Genomic DNA, 24,518 nt, shown 5'->3' on the forward strand with positions numbered 1-24,518 from the left:
CCCCGCCACAGGAAGTGATTCTCTTCCCAGTTCTCCGGAAAGAGCATCCGGAAAAGGCGGTGCTCTTCAGTGCTTCTGGAAAGCGAGCCGAACGTGATCGCGCCTCCCCGCGGCCGCGCCGGGAAAAGCACTGAAGTTTGGGGCAGGCGCAGAAACGCAGAGTCGGGCTGGCAGCTGTCAGCCTGGCTAAGAGCAAGGTTCTGCGCCTTCTGAATTGGCTGTTAGAGCATCTAGTTTTTCCACCTACCGTATCATATTAAGTCAGCATTTACTCATATCTTATATATCCTGTCTCTAGTTTGTGCTGTTCCCAGGCGGCTCTCCACACTTGGCTCGTCTCTAGGAACTCATTTTTCCACGGCTCGAGCACCACCGGATTCTGGTCCCTAGAGGACTTGCCTGGTGTCCACGGCGAGAACCTGCTGCCCCGCACGGCAACCGAAGCTGCTGAGTCTCAGGCTCGCAGGACTCAACCAGCGGTGTTTTAAAAATTTGTAGTGGTGGCTTTCTCCACCTTTACTCCCTCTCCGCCTTTTGATTAATATACATATATTTAATTACTAGACATTAAAAAAAAAAACCCACCATTTGTACAGGAAATTGATGCTTTTGAACTGTGGTGTTGGAGAAGACTCTTGAGAGTCCCTTGGACTGCAAGGAGATCCAACCAGTCCATCCTAAAGGAGATCAGTCCTGGGTGTTCACTGGAAGGACTGATGTTGAAGCTGAAACTCCAATACTTTGGCACCTGATGCAAAGAACTGACTCATTTGAAAAGACCCTGATGCTGGGAAAGATTGAAGGCAGGAGGAGAAGGGGACGACAGAAGATGAGATGGTTAGATGGCATCACCGACTCAATGGACATGGGTTTGGGTGGATTCCGGGAGTTGGTGATGGACAGGGAGGCCTGGTGTGCTGTGGTTCATGGGGTCTCAAAGAGTCTGACATGAGTGAGCGACCGAACTGAACTGAACTGGAGCCCTGATACTCCCTCTCTCTCACTCTCTTAACCTCTTTTGTACCTTATCTCTCTCTGCTGAATCCTGTGTAATTTCCTCCAGTCTATCTTCTAGTTTACCCATTCTCTTTTCAGACTTGCCATTTAACCTCTAACCATTACATTTTGAATGCCAGTGGCTACATTTTCCATACATGGAAGTCTTTTTCTCAATTCAAACCAGTCATGTATTTTTAATAAAGTCTTCTTTTCTCAAACATTTCAATTCCTTTTATGTTTGTAATTATTTTATGATCTCCATCTGGTAAGCATATTATTTGAAGTTCTTAAGTGCCGTATTGCTGGATTTTGGTTCACTGGCCCTTGCTCATGTTTGGGGCTGAAGCTGGTGGGGAAGGAACGGGTGTTCATTTTAAATAGTGAACTCATCCCTAGTAGGTGTTTTCTGTAAAAATTCTGTAAATTCCAGGTGGAAATGTTCCCTCTGAAGAGATTCTGTTTGCTTCTCCAAAGTAATCTAGAGGTATTGCCAGTCACAAATTATTTTATGTTAGATTATGTTCATTTTTTGCCTTAAACATTTCCGGGGCGGGGGGGGGGAGGGAACAGGAGAGGAGTAATGTAAACTTGAATCTTAAACCTGTGTAAAAGCACACTTATGGTTATAAATTCACAAGGGAGATTAAGACATAGACCAGACCCTGGCTTTGAGTGTGTTTGGGGTTAGGAGGCCCTCCATTCCAGTGTTCTACCTCCAAGGAATCCAGAGTTTTCTCTCATGATGGCATGTAGCCATTAAAGCTGAGCACCTTGATTCCTGATCCTGCAAAATCCAAACCAAAAGCAAACCACATCCAGTATCAGTTTGTTACAAGATCCCACTGTTGTTGCTGATGTTGTTGTTGTCTGTTTCGTGGAGAAAGAGGGATGGTCTCTAGGTATTATCCTTACTTTCTTAAAAGATCAATAGTTCATTTAAAAAATACATTCATTACATTTTATCCAGCATTATCAAGTGTTTTATATTAGAAGAGTTTTCTAGTTCTAAACTCATTCGTCTTGCCAAAAATAGAAGACCTGGAAATAATATATAGAGTTTTCCGGGTTATAAGAAGCCAAGCAAACATTCTTTATTGTGCAAAAATAAACAAATGGGGACTAATCAAACATATAAGCTTTTGCATGGCAAAGGAAATCATAAAACAAAAAGACAACCTATAAAATGGGAGAAAATACTAGTAAACAATGTGACTAACAAGGGATTAATTTTCAAAATATACAGAGAGCTCCTACAACTCAATATCAAAAAAAAACCAATCAAAAAAATGGACAGAAGATCAGAATAGACATTTCTCTAAAGAAGACAGGCATATGAAAAGATGGTCAACATCACTAATCATTAGAGAAATGCAAATCAGAACTACAATGACATATCACCTCACACCAGTCAGAATAGCTATCATCTAAAAGCCTACAAATAATAAATGCTGGGGAGGGGGTGGAGAAAAAAGAATCTTTCAACACGGTTTTTGGGAAAGTAAATCCGTGCAGCCACTATGGAAAACAGTATGGAGATTTCCTTTAAAAACCAAAAATAGAGTTATCATATGATCCAGCAATCCCACTCCTGGGCATATATGGAAAAGACAGAAACTAATTTGAAAAGATACTTGCACTCCACTGCTCCTAGCAGCACTATTTACAACAGTCAAGACATGGAAACAGCCTGTCCCCATTGACAGATATATGAATAAAGAAGATGTGATTATATATATAGATAATGGAATGGAATATCACTTGGCCATAAAATATTAATTTTATGGCCATAATAATATTACACACAATGGAATATTACTTGGCCATAAAAAGAATGAAATAATGCCATTTGCAGCAACACTATCATACTAAAGAAATTAAGTCAGGCAGAGAAAGATAAATACTATATGATATGTCTTAAATATGGAATCTAAGAAACAGTACAAATGAATTTATTTATAAATCAGAAACAGGCTCACAGACATAGGAAACAAACTTATGGTTTACCAAAGGTGAAAGGAGGAAGGAGGACTATACTAGGAGTATGGGGTTAACAAACCCACACACTACTGTATATGAAGCAAACAACAAGGCCCAGTATATAGCACAGGGAACCATATTCAATAGCTCACAATAACCTTTAGTGGAAGAGAATCTGAAAAGGAATATACACATATATGTTATATATTCATACATGCATATATAATGTATATATAATGTTAGCAAAGAATTACTTTGCCAAAACAGATTGTAAATCAACTAGAGTTCAATTTTTAAAAACTCCTAATTGGGAATTTCCTGTTCTGTCCAGTGGTTAGGGCTCCACACTTCTACTGCGGGGGGCAAGGGTTTGATCCCTGGTCAGGGAACTAAGATCCTGCATGCCACTTGGAACGGCCAAAAAATAAAAAAACCCAAAAGTCCATATCGAACATTTCTTCAATGGATCATTAGCTATCTTGACACCAACTTCAAAAGATCAGAGTATATTTCTCAGGGTTCCTAATTTCTCATAATAAACCAATATGGACTTATTTTATGAGAACCTTTCTAAACATTTTGAAGTCTTGGACTCTTACTTTGAAAACTCTTTCATTTGACTCTGCTGCATCTTAAGTCCTTTATTCAGTCCAATAGCCATTTGAGTACCTACCATGTCCCAGGCCTTTTCCGGGTAGCAGCAACACAGTTTTGAAGAAAACTTCCCACATCCCTGTCCTCATGGAGCTTTTATCTTAGTGGATAGAGACAAACATTCAAATATATTGAGTGATAAGTGACATGTACAAGAACAGAGCAGAATAACAAGGCAGCAGGGGACAATCTGATAGGGGCCATGAGAGGGAGTGACTGCTATTTTATAGAAGGTGATCAGCAAAGTCCTTTTGGACAACATGACATTTGAATTGTCCTACAGGGTGGGAGAGGGAGCCATGTAGATATATGGAAGACAAGCATTCCAGGCAGAGGGAACAGCAGATATTCCAGGATCACACTTTACTGCTCCAGGGAGGCCAGTATGCTCACAGAGCAGTGAGTGAGGAGGACAGGGTGGTAGGAAATAAGGTCGGAGAGCCCATCTCCCTGTATTCCCTCCTCATCCCATTAAGTACTACACCCTCCCCAGTGCTTCTTGCATCCCATCTCTCAGCCCCAGTCTGAGTTCAAGCCTTTACCATCCTTGCTTTGTTCACCTGACAACAGCAGGTGCAACACTTCACGCACTGCAGGTGCTCCATCAGTGTTTGATGATGACATGTGTGAGTTACCTTCTCCAGAACATGTTATCTTGGCCGGTCCCTCATCAAGTACCCAATGGAATTTGTGTCTCTGAATGTGCTTTCCTTTAGCATTACATCCTCTGGGCTGAAACTTTCTTGTAAAGGGAAATGAAGTTATGATCACACACGGGTGACAGATTAAACCACTTTTTTTATTATAAGCTTATCTGGCACAAAGTTCACTGAAGATACACTTCACTTTTACACAAGCCTGTAAACAGAAAAATACATTGACACACAAGAAAGTTTATGTTGTTGCTTCAAAGTAAATTTAAACAAATGATTTCCAAAGAGTATACAGGTTGTTGATGTCAATAACTGAAAATGGCTCTTGTGTGTGCACTGTATCATGCATGTATTTCATTGTGTATTAAGGCCAATAGAATCTGTACAAATTGCTCATTTGATTCCTGATAGGCTGACACAATACAGATATTGTTTTCTTTTTCACTATACAAGTAAATCATATAAAACGTCCCCTGGTACATAGCTATAAAATTATTTCCTCCACTTAAGTCTTACAGCAATTTTACAAGGCACTGATTATGATGAGGACCCTGTCTTTGAAATATGTGGATCTTTTATCACTAGGATACACAATTCAAATGCATAGGACTCAGTGACTTCTTGGTATTTTAAAAAGTCTAAATTTTCAGGATAGAAATATGTAAGATCTTAGAAAGCACAACTAAGTTTCTTAAGCAGGTGGTGGAAGGGCAGTGGCAGAAAAAAAAAAACCAGGACAGATGGTCCATAAAAAACTGTTTGAAAATTATCATATACAAGTAGTTATTTTTCATCATAGTTGTATTTTTCTAATTACAGTTATGCCATCACAAAATACATTTATTTTTATTATTTAAATTATAATGAGTGGTATTTCTTCCTAAATAGCCATTAAGTTCTTTGGAAATTTTAATCTACTTAAACTACTTTAATAAATAAGAATTTTCCCCTTTGATTTTTACAAACAACTGCCATGAAGCATATTTTGAAACACACCTTTAATTTGGTAAAAAAGACACTTTGGCAGTGTGGAAGGGTACGTGACCTTGGCAAGATCCAGCAAGTACAGTAAATACCCATGATCTCAGTGAAAACTACAGGCTATAGAATATTTTGTTTTTCTATTTTGAAACAGAATACGAATGTAATTGCTTAAATACAAACATCCATCTTCCACCAAACAGTATAAACAGACATGTTATGTAATTATAAACTAATTCCTTCAATTCCACCCATATAAAAACAAAACAAGTTTCAAAGATCAACAAGATAGAGCCTGATGGTGAAAAAAAAATGATGAGTCATTCATAAGCTAATTGAAACTACAGCCTGAGGATGCCAGACCAACATTATAAATATGAAGAAAAAGAAGCTAAATATTTGCTTATCACAAATAACTTCAACATAAGCACCAGCTATGTTCAGATAGGGCCAGCACATAGGCCAAGTATAAATGCACAGATCACTGTGAACTAAAGGCATAAAAATCTAATTCCCTGACCCTTCAATCAACCTTTCAGAGCAAAGGGAATCGAGCGGGGAGCCAGAAGTCCCCACTTCAGTCACTTACAGAACACTAGACCACCCCAGTCCTTATTCTCAAGGCCCTTCCCACCAAAAATAGCCACAGTGAGCATGAAATTGATCAATCCAGTTTATCCAGGGCCTATAGATATGGCCAATCATTTGTCCTATATTCATTTTAAAGAGAATGCTTACATAAATTACACTCAAGACATTGAACCATCATTTGTGTATATTCTTATTTAACACTTAAATTGTTTAGATGACATTTTAGAAAGTCCCCTGTGGTGCAAGAAGGGTCTTAAATCTGCGTTAAAGACTGTGTAAAAGACCTTCTAAGATCTCAAAGGTGAGACTCTGGGCCTATCTATGGTAAAGCAGGGATGGTATCTTCAGTCATTCTACATAATAAATGCGCTGTTCTGTGGCTACAAAATCCTGAATCCTTGAATGATCTACTGCCATGGGGCTAATGTCTTATAAGGCACTTTTGGCTATGTGAGATATTTTGCCTAACTCTCAGGCTGAATCTTAAAGAATATTTACAAAGCTGCAGCAAAGTAATTTTAAAACAGGATGCTTTACTGATAGGTTTAATTGGGATGGTGAGAAGCAGTTTGTACGCAAGGCCTGTTTGTCTCTCTCTGAGTCATGTATCACTATAGGGAAGGTCACAGACATGGGCCCCTTGAATGGCTGTTCAGCTCACTAGCCCCTTCAACAGCCACATGACCCCTTCTCCTTTTCTTCATTCAGCTGATCTGCAGAGGTGTGACCGTTGGAACGCACCACGCCTTCAGGAATCCAGGACTTGTCCACACACCGTTCCATTCGCTTCATTATCAGGTCCAGGAGCGTCTCAATCGCTTGGTTTATGTTTGTCCCATTGGCAGCACTAGTTTCAAAGTAGGGGACTCTGAAAGACAGCAACAACTTGGGTTACAGCGTGTGGAGGGAAAGGTCAGTGACCTTTGCCCTTGAAAATTCAACTGAGAAAATCAGAAGAATATAAATATATAAGACAAGAAAGGCATTTCACCACATTAAAAAGTAAAATAATAACTGACACTGCATTCCTAACAGAGATGTAAAACTTCTGGGAGTTTTAATCCCCATTTCACAAATGATGAAACTATAGCTCAGAAAGATGAAGTAATGTGCCCAATATCATAATGCTAGAAAGGGGTGGAATCAGGATTTGAATCCACAGCTGTTCAAGTGTAACCAACTCAACCATAGGCTCTACTGGTTCCAAATTCACATAATGTTGTATGAAGTTCTCCAAAACAGAGAACTCTCGCTTGCTGTCAATGGGGAAAAAAAAAATACAAGCCGACATGAGACATCAGAGGTCCCTGGCTGTATTTGTCAAAGGCTTGGCCCCATGTCAGCTCCAGGCAGTATTCCTGGACCACATCCTTGAAGACAAGACATTCGGAATTCTACAGCACTTCAGGGTTCCTCAAGCATATCAATCTTAAGCATGTTTATTTTGTTATCCCAGGACCTGAGATTAGGTATAATTCTTTAGTAACTCACAAAGCATCATCTATAAGGTTATTTTTCACATGTTCTTAAGACATCACCAGTCTTCTTGCGGTGGTCACCCTTCATACTTGATCTTTGCAAGTGCATTAATCAATTACCTGCCAAATTCTTCCTCCTTCTTAATAAAGTCATGAAAATAATGATACAATTATATGTTCTTCAAACTGTTGACTTCATTCCCACCACTTAGTAAGGAGTCTGACCAAAAATACTCTTAGATGTAAAAACTACATTAGATTAGTTTTTACATTAGGTGTAAAAACTACAAAAGAAAGTTGTTTGGCCCCTTCAAGAGTCCTGCAATTGAATTCAGTAAAATATTCCTTACATTCATAAATATCTTAACATCCATCTCTATTACTCTTCCTGAAGAATGTCTTTGTTTTCTTGGGTTCTCATAGCACGTTAACACTACATCAATGACTCTGATTACAATTCCAGTAGTTCTTGCATTACTTCCTGACCAGGAGCAGCTTCCACAGGAGAGCTTTAACAGTGCTTTGACAGATATCTTCAGAACTGTTCTGCTTCCTAAGAAGCACAGCAGGGCTACATGTGGAGGCATGGAAGGTTATCTGTCCATTACGATTCCTCAAGATGCTGCTTGTTATCTGCTTGCTTCCTACAGGAACTAACAGGCCTTGCAGCTGGACTCTGTATTCTCTCCTGTTGGAGTGTAGCTCATAAAAACTGCTTGAGGAACCATCACTTCATTTGAGCATTTATCCATCTATCTGTGAGGTCGGATGGACATAGTTGTTCCACTGATTCTACCATGCCCATGTTCATAGCCCTTCATATGCTGACTCTAAAATACCTTAATCAGGTGCTTTCCTGGTGGTCCAGTGGCTAAGAATATGCCTGCCAAGGCAGGGGACGTGGGTTCAATTCCTGATCCAAGAGGATCCCGCATGCCAAGGAGCAACTAAGCCCATGTGCCACAACTACTTAAACCCCGATGCCCTAGAGCCTGTGTGCTCAACAGGAGAAGCCACCGCAACGAGAAGCGCGTGCTCCACAACTGGAGGGCAGCCCCCACTCACCGCATCTGGAGAAAGTCTGTGTACGGCACCAAATACCCAGCGCAGCCATAAATAAATAAATCTTTTTAAAAATAAAGTAAAATATCTTCATCAGAGAAGGTCTCACTGGCCAAATTACATCATCTTAGTGATTTTTAAACCTCTTGCCTGGCTATCTGTGCCTCAGTTGCTTTATCCATAAAACCAGAAAATATCATTATCTTCCTATTAAGGATTAATTGAGTTAACATCTAAAGGACTTAGATTGGAGTCTTCCACATAAGAAATGTGTCATTTCTGACAAATGTGTCATTGATAAACATTTCCTATTTCAAACACAGTAATGGGTTACAAAAGTTTGTTTTTAACTTTGTTGTTTAAAACTCAGAACATATAGAATCACTGAATTGTGGAGAATCACAGCTCCAAGAGACCTTAGCAAGATTTTAAACATTAACTTTTCAGACTAGCCCACAAAAATTGATTCAATCCACTATGAAGCTGATCTATAGTCTTGCCCTAAATTCTGGTAGTATGAATTCTGCTTCCCTACATTAGAGATGGCTCACTCAGATCTGTCCTAGCCAATGTGTTTCATACTCCAAAGCATTTGTTTCCCTCCAATTCTTGTCAAACCATACTTACTACCATTCCTTACTACCACAAGTGATCATCACTAAATGCTGAGAGAAAACAGATCTTACTTTACTGATTAATACCATAAAGAAGGTTGAGTGCTGAAGAACTGATGATTTTGAACTGTGGTGTGGGAGAAGACTCTTGAGAGGCCCTTGGACTGCAAGGAGATCAAACCAGTCAATCAATCCTAAAGGAAATCAGTCCTGAATAGTCACTGGAAGGACTGATGCTGAAGTTGAAGCTCCAATACTTTGGCCACCTGATGCAAAAAGCCGACTCATTGGAAAAGACCCTGATGCTGGGAAAGATTGAGGGCAGGAGGAGAAGGGAACAACAGAGGACGAGATGGTTGGATGGCATCACCGACTCAATGGACATGAGTTTGAATAAGCTGCAGTCCATGGGGTCGCAAAGAGTTGGACACAACTGAGCAACTGAACAACAACAAATGACAGACGCTTCTAGCAGATCTATGAGCTATTCTCTAATGCTTACTAACTTAAGTAAATACTTACTTGGTAGAATTTCAGGGTATATGAGTGAAAGTATATATTTTGAAGTCACTCATATTAAAAGAGGTGCAATATTAAGAAGATATACAGTTTTAATACCAAATTCTACTAACAAACTAAAAATTAAAAGTGTATTTTCTGACCATTTGTGAACCTCCAGGTGATGTGACCAGGAGTCAGGTTAACAACCTTAAAATCTTCAGACTAATTATTCAGAGTTTTCTAAGCAACTGAGGTAATGCGGTTTTTATTCCTACAGGAATAAATGAATACTAGAGATCACTCCTTGCCACCCTCAGCTCTTTGAGCTGCCAGACAAAAAGTAAACTAAATGAGATGGACAACAAAGACCCTGAATTAAGACTTTCTTTCCATCATAAAATGATGTCTCTGGGAATTCCCTGGCAGTCCAGTGGTTGGGACTCTGTGCTTTCACTGCTGAGGGCGTGAGTTCAATCCCTGATCAAGGAACTAAAATCCTCCAAGCTATGTGGTGTGACCAAACAAACAAACAAACAAATGATGCCCTGTGCTCACATTTGAAAATTGGACTGCTCAGCTTGTCCTAAGGGCATAGAAATTCTAGTATAAAGTCAGTCATATTTTTATGCCCATATCTTCTTGATGTTCACTTTTAGAAGGTACTTGGGCTACTTTATCCAAACAGTTCTCTGTAATTGTAAAGAGGTATAACAGTGCTTCATTGAGTCTTAATAAAGAAGCAATAAGATAATACAGGTAAGGGGCTTAACACAAGCTTAGCATCCGGCAAGTGCTCAATCAATATTCATCCAATGGGATTCTCTTGTTCTCTAAAAATAATGTTCTGCTTTTCCTAAAACTTTCCAGGCAAAAATTTAGTAATCTTAGCTTAAATTCCGGAGAAGGCAGTGGCAACCCACTCCAGTACTCTTGCCTGGAAAATCCCATGGACGGAGGAGCCTGGTAGGCTGCAGTCCATGTGGTCGCGAAGAATCGGACACGACTGAGCAACGTCACTTTCACTTTTCACTTTCATGCATTGGAGAAGGAAATGGCAACCCACTCCAGTGTTCTTGCCTGGAGAATCCCAGGGACAGGGGAGCCTGGTGGGCTGCCGTCTATGAGGTTACACAGAGTCGGACACGACTGAAGCGACTTAGCAGCAGCAGCAGCAGCAGCAGCTTAAATTCAAGTGGATCAACTGCCCCACTTTCAAGCCATAGAGATAGGTGCATTGTTCCTTCTTGCCACATGATGGTGCTAGTGCAGAACAACTAGGAAGCAGTTCATCAAACCTTCATAAAAAATTCTGTGCAGCTAACTGATATCAATCCATAAATGTGCACTAAATGGATTTTGGAACACTTGCAGAACACCAATTTTGATGTACTTTTAATAAATAGATAAATCACAAATTTTTTAGTTTAAGAAAATGAGGGGGACATAATCATTTGCAGTTCTTCACCGAGATACCTGTATCCAGCTCATGTCATAATTTAGGATCCAATTTTCAGCTGTTTTCTCTTCTCTTACTTATTTCTACAAAACTAGAATATCCCAGATCCCAGTTAGAGGTTCCCAGGAATGAAAAGCAAGTGTATTTGGTGATTCTGTGCAATGGTTTTAGATATTTGGCTCACATGTGTATCCACAAATTATGGAGGTATTTTTCACTAAAGTAAAAAGCGAGTCTCACTATTTTTTATAGCCTGTTGGCTGCTAAATGAACAAGCATTTAGAGGAGAGGGTGAGGCATAAGCTGTTTCACCCTGGGAGAGAGTGCCAAATGAAATCCAGATCATCTTCTGAGTTCTGTGGGGCTCTGGAAATCAGTCTTGTCTGTTTAGCTGCAGCTTATGTGTGTGGTTTTAAAATGTGCCCAGTGATAAGTCATTATTTATTTCTTGAATAAAGAGAAAATATCATCAAGTTTTCAAAGAATCAAAGTACCAGAGATCAAGCTAGTCATACATTTCATCTAGTTCAGACTAGATGAAATACTGAGTGCCGCGTGCTGAGCTAAACCACTGGGAATACCAGAAATCGTCTGTGCTCATATTATTCATGTTGTAAATAAAAGTTTTTAACACATCCTCCATTCCAGAAACTCCTGAGCACCTTTCCCATTAGCCAGTAGTCTCTAGTTGGGAGGTAGGGGGGCAGAGTTTTCTTCTATTTGCTGTCCCTAAGAATAGATCCTAAAAGTCCTCATCATCATAAGAAAAACAAAATGTGTAACTACAGGGGACTCTCCTGGCAGTACTGTGGTTAAGACTCCATGCTTCCACAGCAGGGTGTCCAGTTTCTACCCCTCCTCTGGAAACTAAGAGCCCAAATGCCTTGAGGTTCAGCAAAAAAGAAAAAAAGAAAAAAAACTGTAATTGCACCAGTGATGGATGTTAACTAAACTTATTGTGGTGATTTCACAATGTATACATAAACCAAATCATTAAGTCATATGCCTAAAACTAATACAATGTTAAATGACCGTTTTATCTCATCTGTGAAAATTTACTGCTTATTTCTTTGCACAGCACATGTGATAGACATACATTCAATTATCATACTTTCATCATATTCATTATGTCCTCTATTTCCCTTAACCCTGAATCAAAAACAAAAGGCTTATACTGACTAACAACTATCTTCTGTGAGTAAAGAAGAGGGTAGAAGGACACTTAGATGCAATCATTTTCACTTATAATGAAGTCTTTGCCTACAAGCTTATGGTTCGTGCTCACTTGGTAACAATCGTGTCCCTGCCCCATCCATAGCACAGCTGATCATTAACTGTGTAAGAGAAAAAATCTTCCTGGACTTAGCATGGATTTTCCAGTGATCAGTCAGTGAGCACATGTCCCTCCCCAAACGTGGCACAAGTAGACACCTGCTTCATATTCTGTTGCACCATCATTTTGTCCAGATTTGTGGGCAAGGAAAATATCTGCTGGCATGCACAGCTCATGGTAACCTGACATCTACACGGGTGCTTCTCAAAGTGCTATCCTCAGTCACTAGTAGCAGCAACATCTAGGAATCAGCTAGAAATGTAAACTGTGGGGCTTCATCCCAGTCCCACTAAATGAGCAATTCAGTGGGACCCAGAGTTCAGGTGATGCTGGGGCACACTTAAGTCTGAGATCTAACAGTACCATCTAAAAGAGGATTGTTGCCAATATGCTTTCTGCTTTTTCTTCTAACATATTTGTCACTGACTTTGCAGATATTTTTAAAAGTGTTTCAGCAACAATGTGAATATCATGGTTTTGACTGGCAGAAGTACAAATTCGAATAACCCTCTGTTTTGCTCTCTTCTCTGATTTCATTGTCAATATTATTCAATATTGGAAAGCATTATTTTGTAGTTGTTCTAAAAAAGCTGGTTTATGGGCCACATTGCTTTGTTGTATTAGGAAGTGACCTAAGAGCTTCATGTTACAATTTAAACAAATGTTATAGCAAAAAAGGTGGGGGGAGGGGATTAGGGGTGAAGGGATTCTTAGTCTACTAAAAATAAATTTTTAAATATTCATCATCAAGCATCCAATTCACCCTTTCTATTTTGGGCTGCTGCATGAAGTCCTTATTTTCAAATTTACTTGTCCCAGCAGACACATATTTATATTCCTTATTGCACTGCAGCATGTTTTTATTATGTTTGCAAAGTTTTTATGAGACATAGTCTTTCATTCTTAAATACATATATATTTCAGAGAGCCATTTGTGAACCAATGACCCATTCTTATGAACTGAGGATAGATGGTAATGCAACAGTAACAAAACCCACAAATTTATCAGATAACATACAAATGATGTGAAGATATCCCATAAACGACTGCTTTCTGATTGTTAGCACATAGATGGATTAACCAACATAGTCTTTTAGTGCGTGTACAACCAATGAAAATATTACAACTATTAAAAATGAAAAAAAAGATTTCTGTGAAAATAATCATTAAACTTAAATGTCAAATCTGTCCAATCCATGTGAACCAAATTACTCCTTTACACCTTCCTCTGAAACTCCCAACAGCCTACAGAACTCTATTTTATGCTTCTTAAATCCTAAGGGAAGTCTGCTTCCATCCCTTCCCATCTTCAATAACCTCCACCATCTTATCTGCTAATCTCTCCTCTGCTCATTTTAACCCAGTTCAGAAACTTCACACTGAGCCTCTCTTATGAAATACTGCCCAGATCTTCTGAGCTGAGCACCGAGGAAAGGCGGCCCCTTTTGTACCCAGAGTCTCCATGTAGTCAGAAGGTAATGGCAGGCTCTCCAATACTGGGCAGGATGTGGAATCCTGAGAATGGGCACAGAGGAAACAAGCAAAGGGCAGGTAAAGCCCAGAGAGGGAATGAGTCAATCCAGACCCCCCACAATACTTGACAATATAATTGTTGGGTCTAGCTAACTTTCCTAGTTGCCCTATTTTTTTTTTTTTGTCTTTGCAAACACACTTCTCAAAAGCATGGTCTAGCTAAGTCCACAGCTTCCATTGCTTCATCACTTACTTCCTCCTCACCCCATTGCAACACAGCCCCCAGCTTCAACACTTCAGAATCCACCATGGTATCTGATCCCTGTTTCCTTCCATTACTTTACAAAAGTGACTATCAAGATAGAAGTGGGCATATCAGGTGATCAGAAATGCCTGCAGGGCTTGGTCAGCCCCCACTTCAGAATCATTTCATTCAGAGGTTCTCAAGCTCTGCTCCAAAAATCAAATGGAGGGACTTCCCTGGTGGTTCAATGGTTAAGAATTCACCTACCAATGCTAATCCAGGGATGTGGGTTCAATCCCTGGTCTAAGAAGATAGCATATGCCACGGGGCAACTAAGCCCAAGTGCCCCAACTACTGGGCCCGTGTGCCACAACTACTGAAGCCCGTGAACCTACAGCCCGTGCTCCCCAACAAGAGAGGACACCGTAATGAGAAGCCTGTGCACCGCAACTAGAGAGTAGCTCCTACTTGCTGCAACTACAGAAAGCCCACATGCTGCAACTAGAGAGGACACAGTGCAGCCAAAAATTAAATTAATTAAAAACAAATAAATAAATAAAAGTCAGTGGGGCCATTGCTTTAAAAAAAAAAAAAATCACATGGAGAGCTTTTAAAAGACACCAGTGCCCAACCCCACTCTCCATCTGTGGTAGCTTTATGATCCGTCAGCTTGTCTAGATTGAACAACACTTCCCAGAACTCCCTCTGCAGTGAAGGCGGACCACAGAGAGATGCAGGGGGGGCATGCAGGGCAGAAGTGAAGCAGCAGCCATTCTGCAGCTGTCACATTTTGTCGCTTATCTGCTGGCTCATCTCAGTGGCACAAACCAGCAACCAGACCTGTCTCCTTTTCCACCTTCCCCTAGATTCTCCTTTAGCTTCTCCAGCTCCTGGGCCAGGTGTGTTTGTGTTTAGCTCTGTGCAAAGAGCATTGGCTTCTGGTGGACACCCACCAGACACCCACAGACACCAGGACACCCATCGGTCAGAAGCAACAGGGACTGACACAGCTTCAGTCCATGGTCATGGTCCCAGCTGGTTCTGGCTCTCCACCAATTCAAATCCACCTTCCCTTCTGAGTGCCCGTCCTGAGGGCTTCAGCATCAGACACACAGCAACCCTCCACGGGGACTGCCCAGAAGCTCTCCACTCCATCCTCCCGTCACCCCAGACTGACCTGGGGAAGTACTCATAACAGCACTCCCTGTTCAAAGGCCTTCAGCAACTTTCTGAGCCCCTACAGATCAAGTCTACTCTTCTTCCCTAGTATCCAAATCTCTCCAGACTCTTGGTTCCTTCCTGCCCAGTCAACCTATCCTTCCACTCCCTCTCCAGTGTGAACACCATCCTTGAGTGCTTTCTGAACTCCATCAGCCCAAAATAGAGAAAGGCAGGGTTCACACGATAAAAAGGCAAAGTCCCTCCTATAGCTTCCTTGGATTTGTTTAACAACAAGGCCACTAGGCAGTAACACCCTCCATACACAGTACACCACCCACACCACCCTTCTCTCTTCCTTTCTCTTTCTCCCTCTCTCCCCTTCCTTCTCTACCCTACTTGCTATCTCCCACTAATAATAAGAGTAATTATTACATGCACATTTGCATTCTCATTATATTGGAGGAAGAAAGTACAGCACAAATTGCTTTGTAGTACTTTATTGAGCAGTGGCTGACCCCTTCTTTCATGTCCATTAATGCAGCTGCTACTATGATCCTATCCCCTGAGCTCAAGGAGGAAGACAGTATTTAGCTGACTCTCCACCACAAAAATGGGGCTTCCCCGGTGGCTCAGTGGTAAAGAATTCCTGCAGTACAGGAGACACGGGTTCAATCCCTGGGTCAGGAAGACTCCCTGGAGGAGGGCATGGCCACTGAATCCAGTATCCTTGCCCCAGAGAATCCCACAGACAGAGAAGCCTGGAGGGCTACAATCCATGGGGCCTTCAAGTCAGACACGACTGAAGTGACTAAGCACACACCACAACAAAAACACAGCTTAAACCAAAGGAGATCTTCACACTCCTCCACCAGCATAGGTATTTCAAGGCCAAGAAGGCCTTCTTGTATCCTGGAACTTGCCAAAGCAGAATATGGACTGGGCTTTGGATTTTCCTCACTGAATAAATATACAGACTTTCCTTATCCTGGGCATCTCGTACCTGCATCTTGGAAAGGAGGCCTTACACAGTTAGGGTGTTTGTCCTTGAAGCTGTCTTTCTTCAAACACCAAGAGACTGAGAAAATGGTACTGAAGCACTGAATGAAGGCCCTCACCAATGGCTTTTTCTATGGTTCCCAAATCATGTAATACTAATATGCAAAGGAGGTGTTTGACACCGTCCCCCAAGGCCTACATCCCTCTCAGTTTTTTGCTCTTGCCCTTTTTGTTACCGATTCACGTGCAAATGCTTGCATCAGAAGTTTATGCTGTATACTCCTCCCCAAAAATACTCACCCATATTTCTCTGCAAGTCCTCTGGCTTCTTCCTCTTTTACTACTCTTTGGTCTTCCAGATCACTCTTATTTCCACATAACACTATATCTGGGTTTTCACAATATGCATGCATTTGTAGCTGGCCTATCAGTAAAAGAAGATAAGAAAATTTGTTATAAATAAGTAATATAAGTCTATGATCAGTGGAGAATATATGCAAAACTGCTTTAAAACTGTAAATGGATATACAGATATAAGGAACTGCATAATTCTCTATAATGCTTTCAAAGCACCAATACCCTAAGCTATAAAGCTAAATGGATGGGGCAGAGATGTAAAACTAACGCTGTCCTTATGCACATACTCCAGCTTATTTATATTGGAGAGGAATGGGAGAATTTGTTATCCCTCCAAAACTTACGTACACACACACACACACACACACACACACACACACACACACCCCACGTAGCTGTCTTCTTTATGAAGATCCTTTGGGGAAAAAAAAATAAAAACACTTGGAGGATTTCCTAGTGCTCATGACTAACCTTAAAGCTCTGTTTTTCATATATTTTCTCTCCACAGTAGTCACATTTTAAAAATGAATTGTCTTTCTGTAAACCTATTTCTATCTGAAATATTTTTCACATTTTTCTATTATCCTAAGGCAGAATCACCCTGTGCATTTAACTTACATGCAGAGTACATCATGAGAAACACTGGGCTGGAGGAAGCACAAGATGGAATCAAGATTGCCGGGAGAAATATCAATAACCTCAGATATGCAGATGACACCACCCTTATGGCAGAAAGTAAAGAAGAACTAAAGAGCCTCTTGATGAAAGTGAAAGAGGAGAGTGAAAATGTTGGCTTAAACCTCAACATTCAGAAAACTAAGATCATGGCATCAGGTCCCATCACTTCATGGCAAATAGATGGGGAAACAGTGGAAACAGTGTCAGGCTTTATTTGGGGGGGCTCCAAAATCACTGCAGATGGTGACTGCAGCCATGAAATTAAAAGACGCTTACTCCTTGGAAGAAAAGTTATGACCAACCTAGATAGCATATTAAAAAGCAGAGACATTACTTTGCCAACAAAGGTCCATTTAGTCAAGACTATGGTTTTCCCAGTGGTCATGTATGGATGTGAGAGTTGGACTGTGAAGAAAGCTGAGTGCCGAAGAATTGATGCTTTTGAACTGTGGTGTTGGAGAAGACTCTTGAGAATCCCTTGGACTGCCAGGAGATCCAACCAGTCCATCCTAAAGGAGATCAGTCCTGGATGTTCATTGGAAGGACTGATGCTGACGGTGAAACTCCAATACTTTGGCCACCCCATGTGAAGAGTTGCCTCATTGGAAAAGACCCTGAGGCTGGGAGGGATTGGGGGTAGGAGGAGAGGGGACGACAGAGGATGAGATGGCTGGATGGCATCACTGACTCGATGGACATGAGTTTGAGTAGACTCCGGGAGTTGGTGATGGACAGGGAGGCCTGGCGTGCTGCGATTCACGGGGTCGCAAAGAGTGAGACACAACTGACCGACTGAACTGAACTGAACTGGGGGGCAGAATCAATTTATCTAAAACAAATGAAATACAGGATCAAATGAAGACAGAAAACCCAGAATATATAGTCAATGATTCTGTCACCAGACCCAAGAAGCAGGACACTTCAAATCTCACTCTATAGCTTCTATTTCTTTTCACATGAAAATCTGTTAGTAGGCATATTAACAGCAATTAAAGCAAGAGAACTTCAACTAAGCTAAAAAGTTTAATCCCCCAAATAAGGAAAATAAGTCTTATTTCATACTCATCAAGCCTCACAGTGAAATTAAAGTAACCCAAACTTGCACAATAAGACATCCTCAAAAACGTATGGCCTAATTTATTTTTTATCATGGTTAACCATTAGTTCCTCATTATCAAGTCATGTTCATTATATCTTATCATGAGAAAGTCAAGTCAGTTAGAATTTACTGAGCAATAACGGAGGCCTGATACTTGGTACAGAATTTCAGGGCACTGACCTTTGCCCCCTATACAGGCAAGACCAAACTGTACCATTTCCAAGAGCCACCTCCTTTCTATCCTCCAGGCTGTTATGTGTGCTGCCCCTAAACCCTGAATAACCAAACACAACCTTCCTTCAGGGACATTCCCTGCTTCCTTTACAGCTTGCCTCTCAGTTACTTCCATTGTGAAACCTTTCTGGTCTCCAGAGAGGCTCATTGCTCTGTTAACACCTTGTCTGTTCAGTGTCAAGGTTATGAAAATGAACTCGGGAGGTGTTTGAGGCTGAATCCTGGCTATGCCATTTACTAGCTGTGTGGCCTTGAGGAAGTTACACGGCCACTCTGTGCCTCAGTTTCCCCATCTTTAAATGAAGACAATGACAGTATTTACTTCACAGGGGTAAGGTAAAGGTTAAATGAGTTAATTCAATGAATCTTCAGGTAAGGTCCATGGACCAGCAGCCTAACCATCACCTGGGAACTTGCTAGAAATGCAAATTCTCAGGTACCACCCCAAATATACTGAAGCAGGAAGGCTGGGTTTGAGTTCTGGAATCTGTTTTAACAATTTCTCTGGGGGGAATCTAGATGCATGCTCACACATGAAAAGCATTTTGTTAATACAATAAAGCATTTAGAGATATTGTGTATTACCAGTAACAATGTTTAATAGTATTTATTTTGAGGAGTCTGGGAAGTATGATAATTGATCATTTTTCTTTTTTCCTAACTTTTTTACAAAGGTTGTGAATTACTTATACAAAAAATAAATTTATGAATTCTTTTAAAATATCTCACCAAAAAAGAAAGCACATACATAAATAACTACAACTCGATATGGTATGTGATAAGGATCATGTGTAAGTAGTGCAAAACATAATAGGCTTAACTCCAACTGAGAGGAATAAAATTGACATACACACCCCACTGGCTCAGATGGTAAAGAATATGCCTGCAATGTGGGAGACCTGGGTTCAATCCATGGGTTGGGAAGATCCCCTGGAAGAGGGCATGGCAATCCACCCCAGTATTCTTACCTGGAGAACCCCCATGGACAGAGGAGCCTGGTGGGCTGCAGTCCATGGGGTTGCAAAGAGTCGGACATGACTGAGCGACTAAGCACAGCACAGGATATATAAAATAGATAATAAGAGCCTGCTGTGTAGCACAGGGAACTCGACTCAATATTCTGTAATGGCCTATATGGAGAAGGAATCTTTAAAAGAAAAAAGAACGGATACATGTATAACTGATTCATTTTGCTGTACACTTGAAGCTAATACAACATTGTAAATCAACTATATTTTAATAATTTTTTTTAAAAAGAGGAGAGAAAAAATTTAATTCAACAAAGTTACCACAGAAAATTTCATGGGGGCCATATTTTCTCAGATTTTAAAGAGTAAATTGAACTCTAAATTTTTCAGACAATGGGAGTGAGTATGGAGAGCACTTTTCAGACAGAGGGAATAATAGGAATAAAAATATAAAGGCAAAAAGATGTTAAAAATATACTTGCTGGGCTCTTGTCCCACTTCTGTGAGGCTACAGAAGAGCAGTTTAGAAATATAGGCTACTCTGGAGTTCCCCTACAGAACACGCTGCCTGTGGGCACAGCTGGCCCATCCTCAAGCTCCAGAAAGACAGGTGAGTGATACAACACTATCCGATTCCTCCGTGATTTCAAATTGAGGCCCAGAGGACACAGCTCTCTGTTCAGTCTCCTAAGCTCAGCAGGGCTCAGCTTGGGACTCTTACCCGTTTCCCATGAGGACAGGAGAGAGCTGGGTTCAAGGGAGCAAGGACCGCAGTGCATTTCTGGAGAAGCAAAGGGAGGGTGCAGACCTGGACTCCACCCAGGCCTTTAGCACCCAGGACTCAGCTACCTGCTCAATGCAATACTGGCTCTGCTCTGCGATCCACCACTGGTTTATGTGTACACACATATATATGCTTGTGTGTGTATACAGATATATAATTTATATATATTAAATACATTAAACATACAAAATACATTAAATATTAAAATATACATTAAATTTATAATGTATATATTTAATTTGACCCCCAAAAGCAGAAACAAATGGCAGAGGAAAAATTAAAAATATGTATAATTAACAAATTTTTATTCCTAATTAAGATTTGTCATTACTACCTCTGACATTGAATCTTTCTGACAGTGAATACTTTACACTGAAGATGCGGTATCTCCAATATGTATGTTTTCTTTGCCTAACTGGGCAATAAGAATTCTTTTACACTATAAGGAAAACACAAAATAATACACAGAGTTTCACATGATTTTATTCTTCACGTAACTAGCCATGAAGCCCAAATGGACGAGATTTACCTTGTCCAGAGTTTTGGTTTCTCCCAGTGAAAAATAGGTGGGTTGATGCTCTTCCTGTGCTAAGATTCTATGAGCCCATCTTTAACAACAATCCTTAGAAAATGCTTAAGAAAGCCCCAGAATTGGTTCCGATGACACAAAGTAGAGGATGATGAGCAAGGAATGAGGATAAGAGATTAGAGATAGTCACTGCCATTCAGCCAAAAGGGTGTGTGACTCAGACAGGCATTTAACAAAGTGAGGCCCAGTAAGCATGACTAACCTGGGGAACCTATATTTAAAGCATTAAATAGCTCTTCAACTCTTAGTGATTAACTTAGTTGAGAAAGAGCATAAAAAGCCACTGAATCCCTCCATCCCCAAAAAGGCCAGTGAATCAAAAGCCAAAAGCTCCATGTCCTTGGGCAAGCCTATTACTCCATAAAGCTAAGCATCTTTATCCTAAAATGAGGATACACCACCTCCCTGGATCTCCTCATGGGGGGAACATGGGGACTGGATACAAACTATGTGAAAATGTTTTGAAAACCACAAGGCATTCATCAATTACTTAAAGGCTCATTTTTAAAAACAAGGCTTTCTACTATAAAAATCAAAGCCCATTACCCTTTCATAACACCGAAACTATAAGAAATTGTTATACAGTAGGGGTTTGTAAATAAGTTTTCATTCTAAAGATTTGGCTGTTAGGAATTTAACATCACAGGCCTCCCCAGTAGGTTCTTTATGATTCCACCAATACAACCAACAGAGGAAAATGTACATTTCGTCAAGTAGCAGGATTCTAAATGACTACTGACCAATCATGTAAGCTATCAGGCTGTCTCCAAAGAGCCAAAATGCAGGTTTATGTATATTGTGCTGGGGACCACTCTGGCCAAGGCAGTTCTAGAGGTTTCTATGACAAGATCCTCCTGGCAAGTGCTCTGGCCCTTTAAATACAGAAGAGAACTTGAGACAGCGTTAGGATCCATTAATTTTTCAAAAGCCTCAATGTACTACATGTTTTGAACCCTGGGATGGTATCAGACTCGATAGCACTTCTCTAGGCTTCTATCTCCTAATCTATAAAATGGGGGTAAGAGTCCTCTTTGTGGAAAAGCCTGGTGAAGAGTTTACACAGAAAACACTCCATGAATCCAGAGTGCAAAATGCACTCAACAAATGGAGGTTAGCATGACCAGGGAAAGCAGAGGACTTCAGTCATGTTTGCTCCTGACCTAAGGAGCTGTGCTCCTTTAAATAGCATTTTAAACAGCATTAGGAGCTCTCACAAAACAACTTACAAAAGAAGTAGAATATAAGAGAGATTCTGTTTCAGGGAGTGGGAAGCAACAGGCAGGGAGACAATACTACTTACTTATCCAGTTTCTGACGTTGAGAAAACTCTGCTCATTTGTCAGATCAAAAAGCAGAAGAAACCCCATAGCATCTCTGAAGAAGGCAGTTGTCAAGCTACGAAACCTGGGAACATAAAAGCAGATTGGTCACCTAAACCACAGCCCTACTCTTTGAAACATACAACAGTTCATCAATAACAAGTCAGATGTTTAACAACATGCCGCTGTTTCTACTAACTTCGCATTATACATGCACACTATGCATAGATCTTATTTGCATAAGGTTTACTGAATTATGCTATTATATAATAGTTTCAACAGTGTAAAATTATGTACATCATCAATGACATTGAGTATCTTAAAAGTATAGTAAATAGGTATTTAGAACAAGAAAAAATATTTGAAAACATACAGACATTCTAAAATGCCAACAGTTGTTAGAATTTTCTTTTAAAATAAAAACAAACAAAAATAAAAACAACTTTTTTTAATTTAACAAATTAGATGATGATATTCCAAATGTGTATAATAAGTCATTTATCTAACCAGTAGAAATGTATGTATTAATAAGCCATGTGATTTGAAAAACCAGCCTTCTGGACAGGGATGGCAAGAACTAGCTCATGATCTCTTTGTCTCAGACAAGAATTTATCGTACAATTAAAAGTTAAATAGGCCAAAAGCAACGGTGCTTGCTGTATATGTGTCTTCCCTGTCCTGTGAAAGCCTGACTTGATTTAACATCACAATGTGTTCCATGCATGACCTTTTAATTTCAGTCTCTACAGAAATCCCTTATCCCTGAGAACCATTTCTTTGGTTTTGCTGCTGCTAAGTTGTGTCAGTCATGTCCGATTCTGTGCAACCCCATAGACAGCAGCCCACCAGGCTCCCCCGACCCTGGGATTCTCCAGGCAAGAACAGTGGAGTGGGTTGCCATTTCCTTCTCCAATGCATGAAAGTGAAAAGTGAAACTGAAGTCGCTCAGTCGTGTCCGACTCTTTGCAACCCCATGGACTGCAGCCTACCAGGCTCCTCCATCCATGGGATTTTCCAGGCAAGAGTACCGGAGTGGGGTGCCACTGCCTTCTCCGTTCTATAAAGTAACAACTGGCAAAGTTGAAATAAGACCCAGATGGCAGCTGTCCCGACCCTGGTGGCCATCCCCACAGCCAGTTTTGAGTTCCCTGCAAGAGAGTGGCAGGACCCGATGGCTCCTGGATCTTGCAACCAGATCCACTCATTCTCCCTCTCAACTTTGAGTCACCTGCTTCCGGGTGCTTTGGCAACGGCCCTCGGGCAGCCGAGGTCGGCCGGTACCAGCTCAGGTTATCGCGACCAGCATGGGACTCGGCACACCGAACAGGGCTCTCCACTGGCCGGTGGCTTTAGGTTGACGGTAATCAGACTCAATTTCCCCTTTCTTTGTACCCTCTCCACCAAGGATTTGGGCTTCCCAAGTGGCCCAGTGGTAAAGAATCTGCCTGCCAATGCAGAAGATGCAAAAGATGCAGCTTCGATCCCTGGGTGGGAAAGATCCCCTGGCATAGGAAACAGCAACCTGCTCCAATATCCTTGCCTGGAAAATTCCTTGGACAGAGGAACCTGGTGGGCCACAGCCCATGGGGTCACAAAGAGCTGGACACAACCGAGCACACACATGCATGCATGCACTAAGGATTTATCCTGCCATCTCCCTGCCTCTCTCCCTCTCGCAGTAGGTTTTCTCTCATTTTGCCATTATGCAAAGTCTGCAACTGACAGGCATAGGCTCCAGAGAAGAAAATATTGGTTAAGAATATGTCCTTTAATTAGCTATTTTAAGTGTTTTCAAATAATTCTAATCCATGTTTTTACCAAAAAAAGTATTCATCTTTCAGAGATATGTACCAAAATAGTTACAAAAGAAACAGTTCGATATTTGGAATTTGCTTCAAAATAACTGTGGGGCAGGGCTGGGGGGGGAGTGAGAAGAGGTGAAGGATATACACGAAGTAAGATGGGCCACAACCTGATGTTTGTTGAAACTGGGAAGTCAGTACCTAATTTCACTGTGCTTGCCTCTCTACTTCTGTATATACTTGGAGTTTTCCACAACAAAAAGTTAAACAAACAAATCAAATCCTTCAAGGAAATTGTGAGAGATGACAGAGCTGCAGCGAACTGAAAGCAACTTTAAACAGACCTGTGGGGCCAAGGGAGGGGCAGGTGGGGGAGGGACGGGTTGGGAGTTTGGGCCTAGCAGATCCAAACTATTATACAGAGAATGGATAATCAACAAGGTCCTACTGTATAGTGTGCAGGGAACTATACTCAATGCCCTGTGATAAACCATAATAGAAAATAATACAAAAAA

At 40.8% G+C, this 24,518-nt stretch overlaps 1 protein-coding gene across 5 annotated transcripts in view; it reads right to left on the minus strand.

The window, feature by feature from the left end:
• Positions 1–4,408: 4,408 nt before the first annotated feature.
• RAB27A (RAB27A, member RAS oncogene family) overlaps positions 4,409–24,518 on the minus strand; it is an 81,091-nt gene continuing 60,981 nt past the window's right edge. For all 5 annotated transcript variants that reach the window (XM_061157197.1, XM_061157193.1, XM_061157195.1 and 2 more), the window contains 3 exons: positions 22,183–22,286; positions 16,474–16,597; positions 4,409–6,723 (listed from right to left, as the gene is read on the minus strand). In XM_061157197.1, coding sequence (XP_061013180.1) covers positions 6,525–6,723; positions 16,474–16,597; positions 22,183–22,286 — 427 coding nt within the window. In that variant the 3' untranslated portion in view covers positions 4,409–6,524. The remainder of the gene's footprint in view (positions 6,724–16,473; positions 16,598–22,182; positions 22,287–24,518) is intronic.

Source organism: Dama dama, chromosome 12 (assembly GCF_033118175.1).
Source record: "Dama dama isolate Ldn47 chromosome 12, ASM3311817v1, whole genome shotgun sequence".
Taxonomy (NCBI): Eukaryota; Metazoa; Chordata; class Mammalia; order Artiodactyla; family Cervidae; genus Dama; species Dama dama.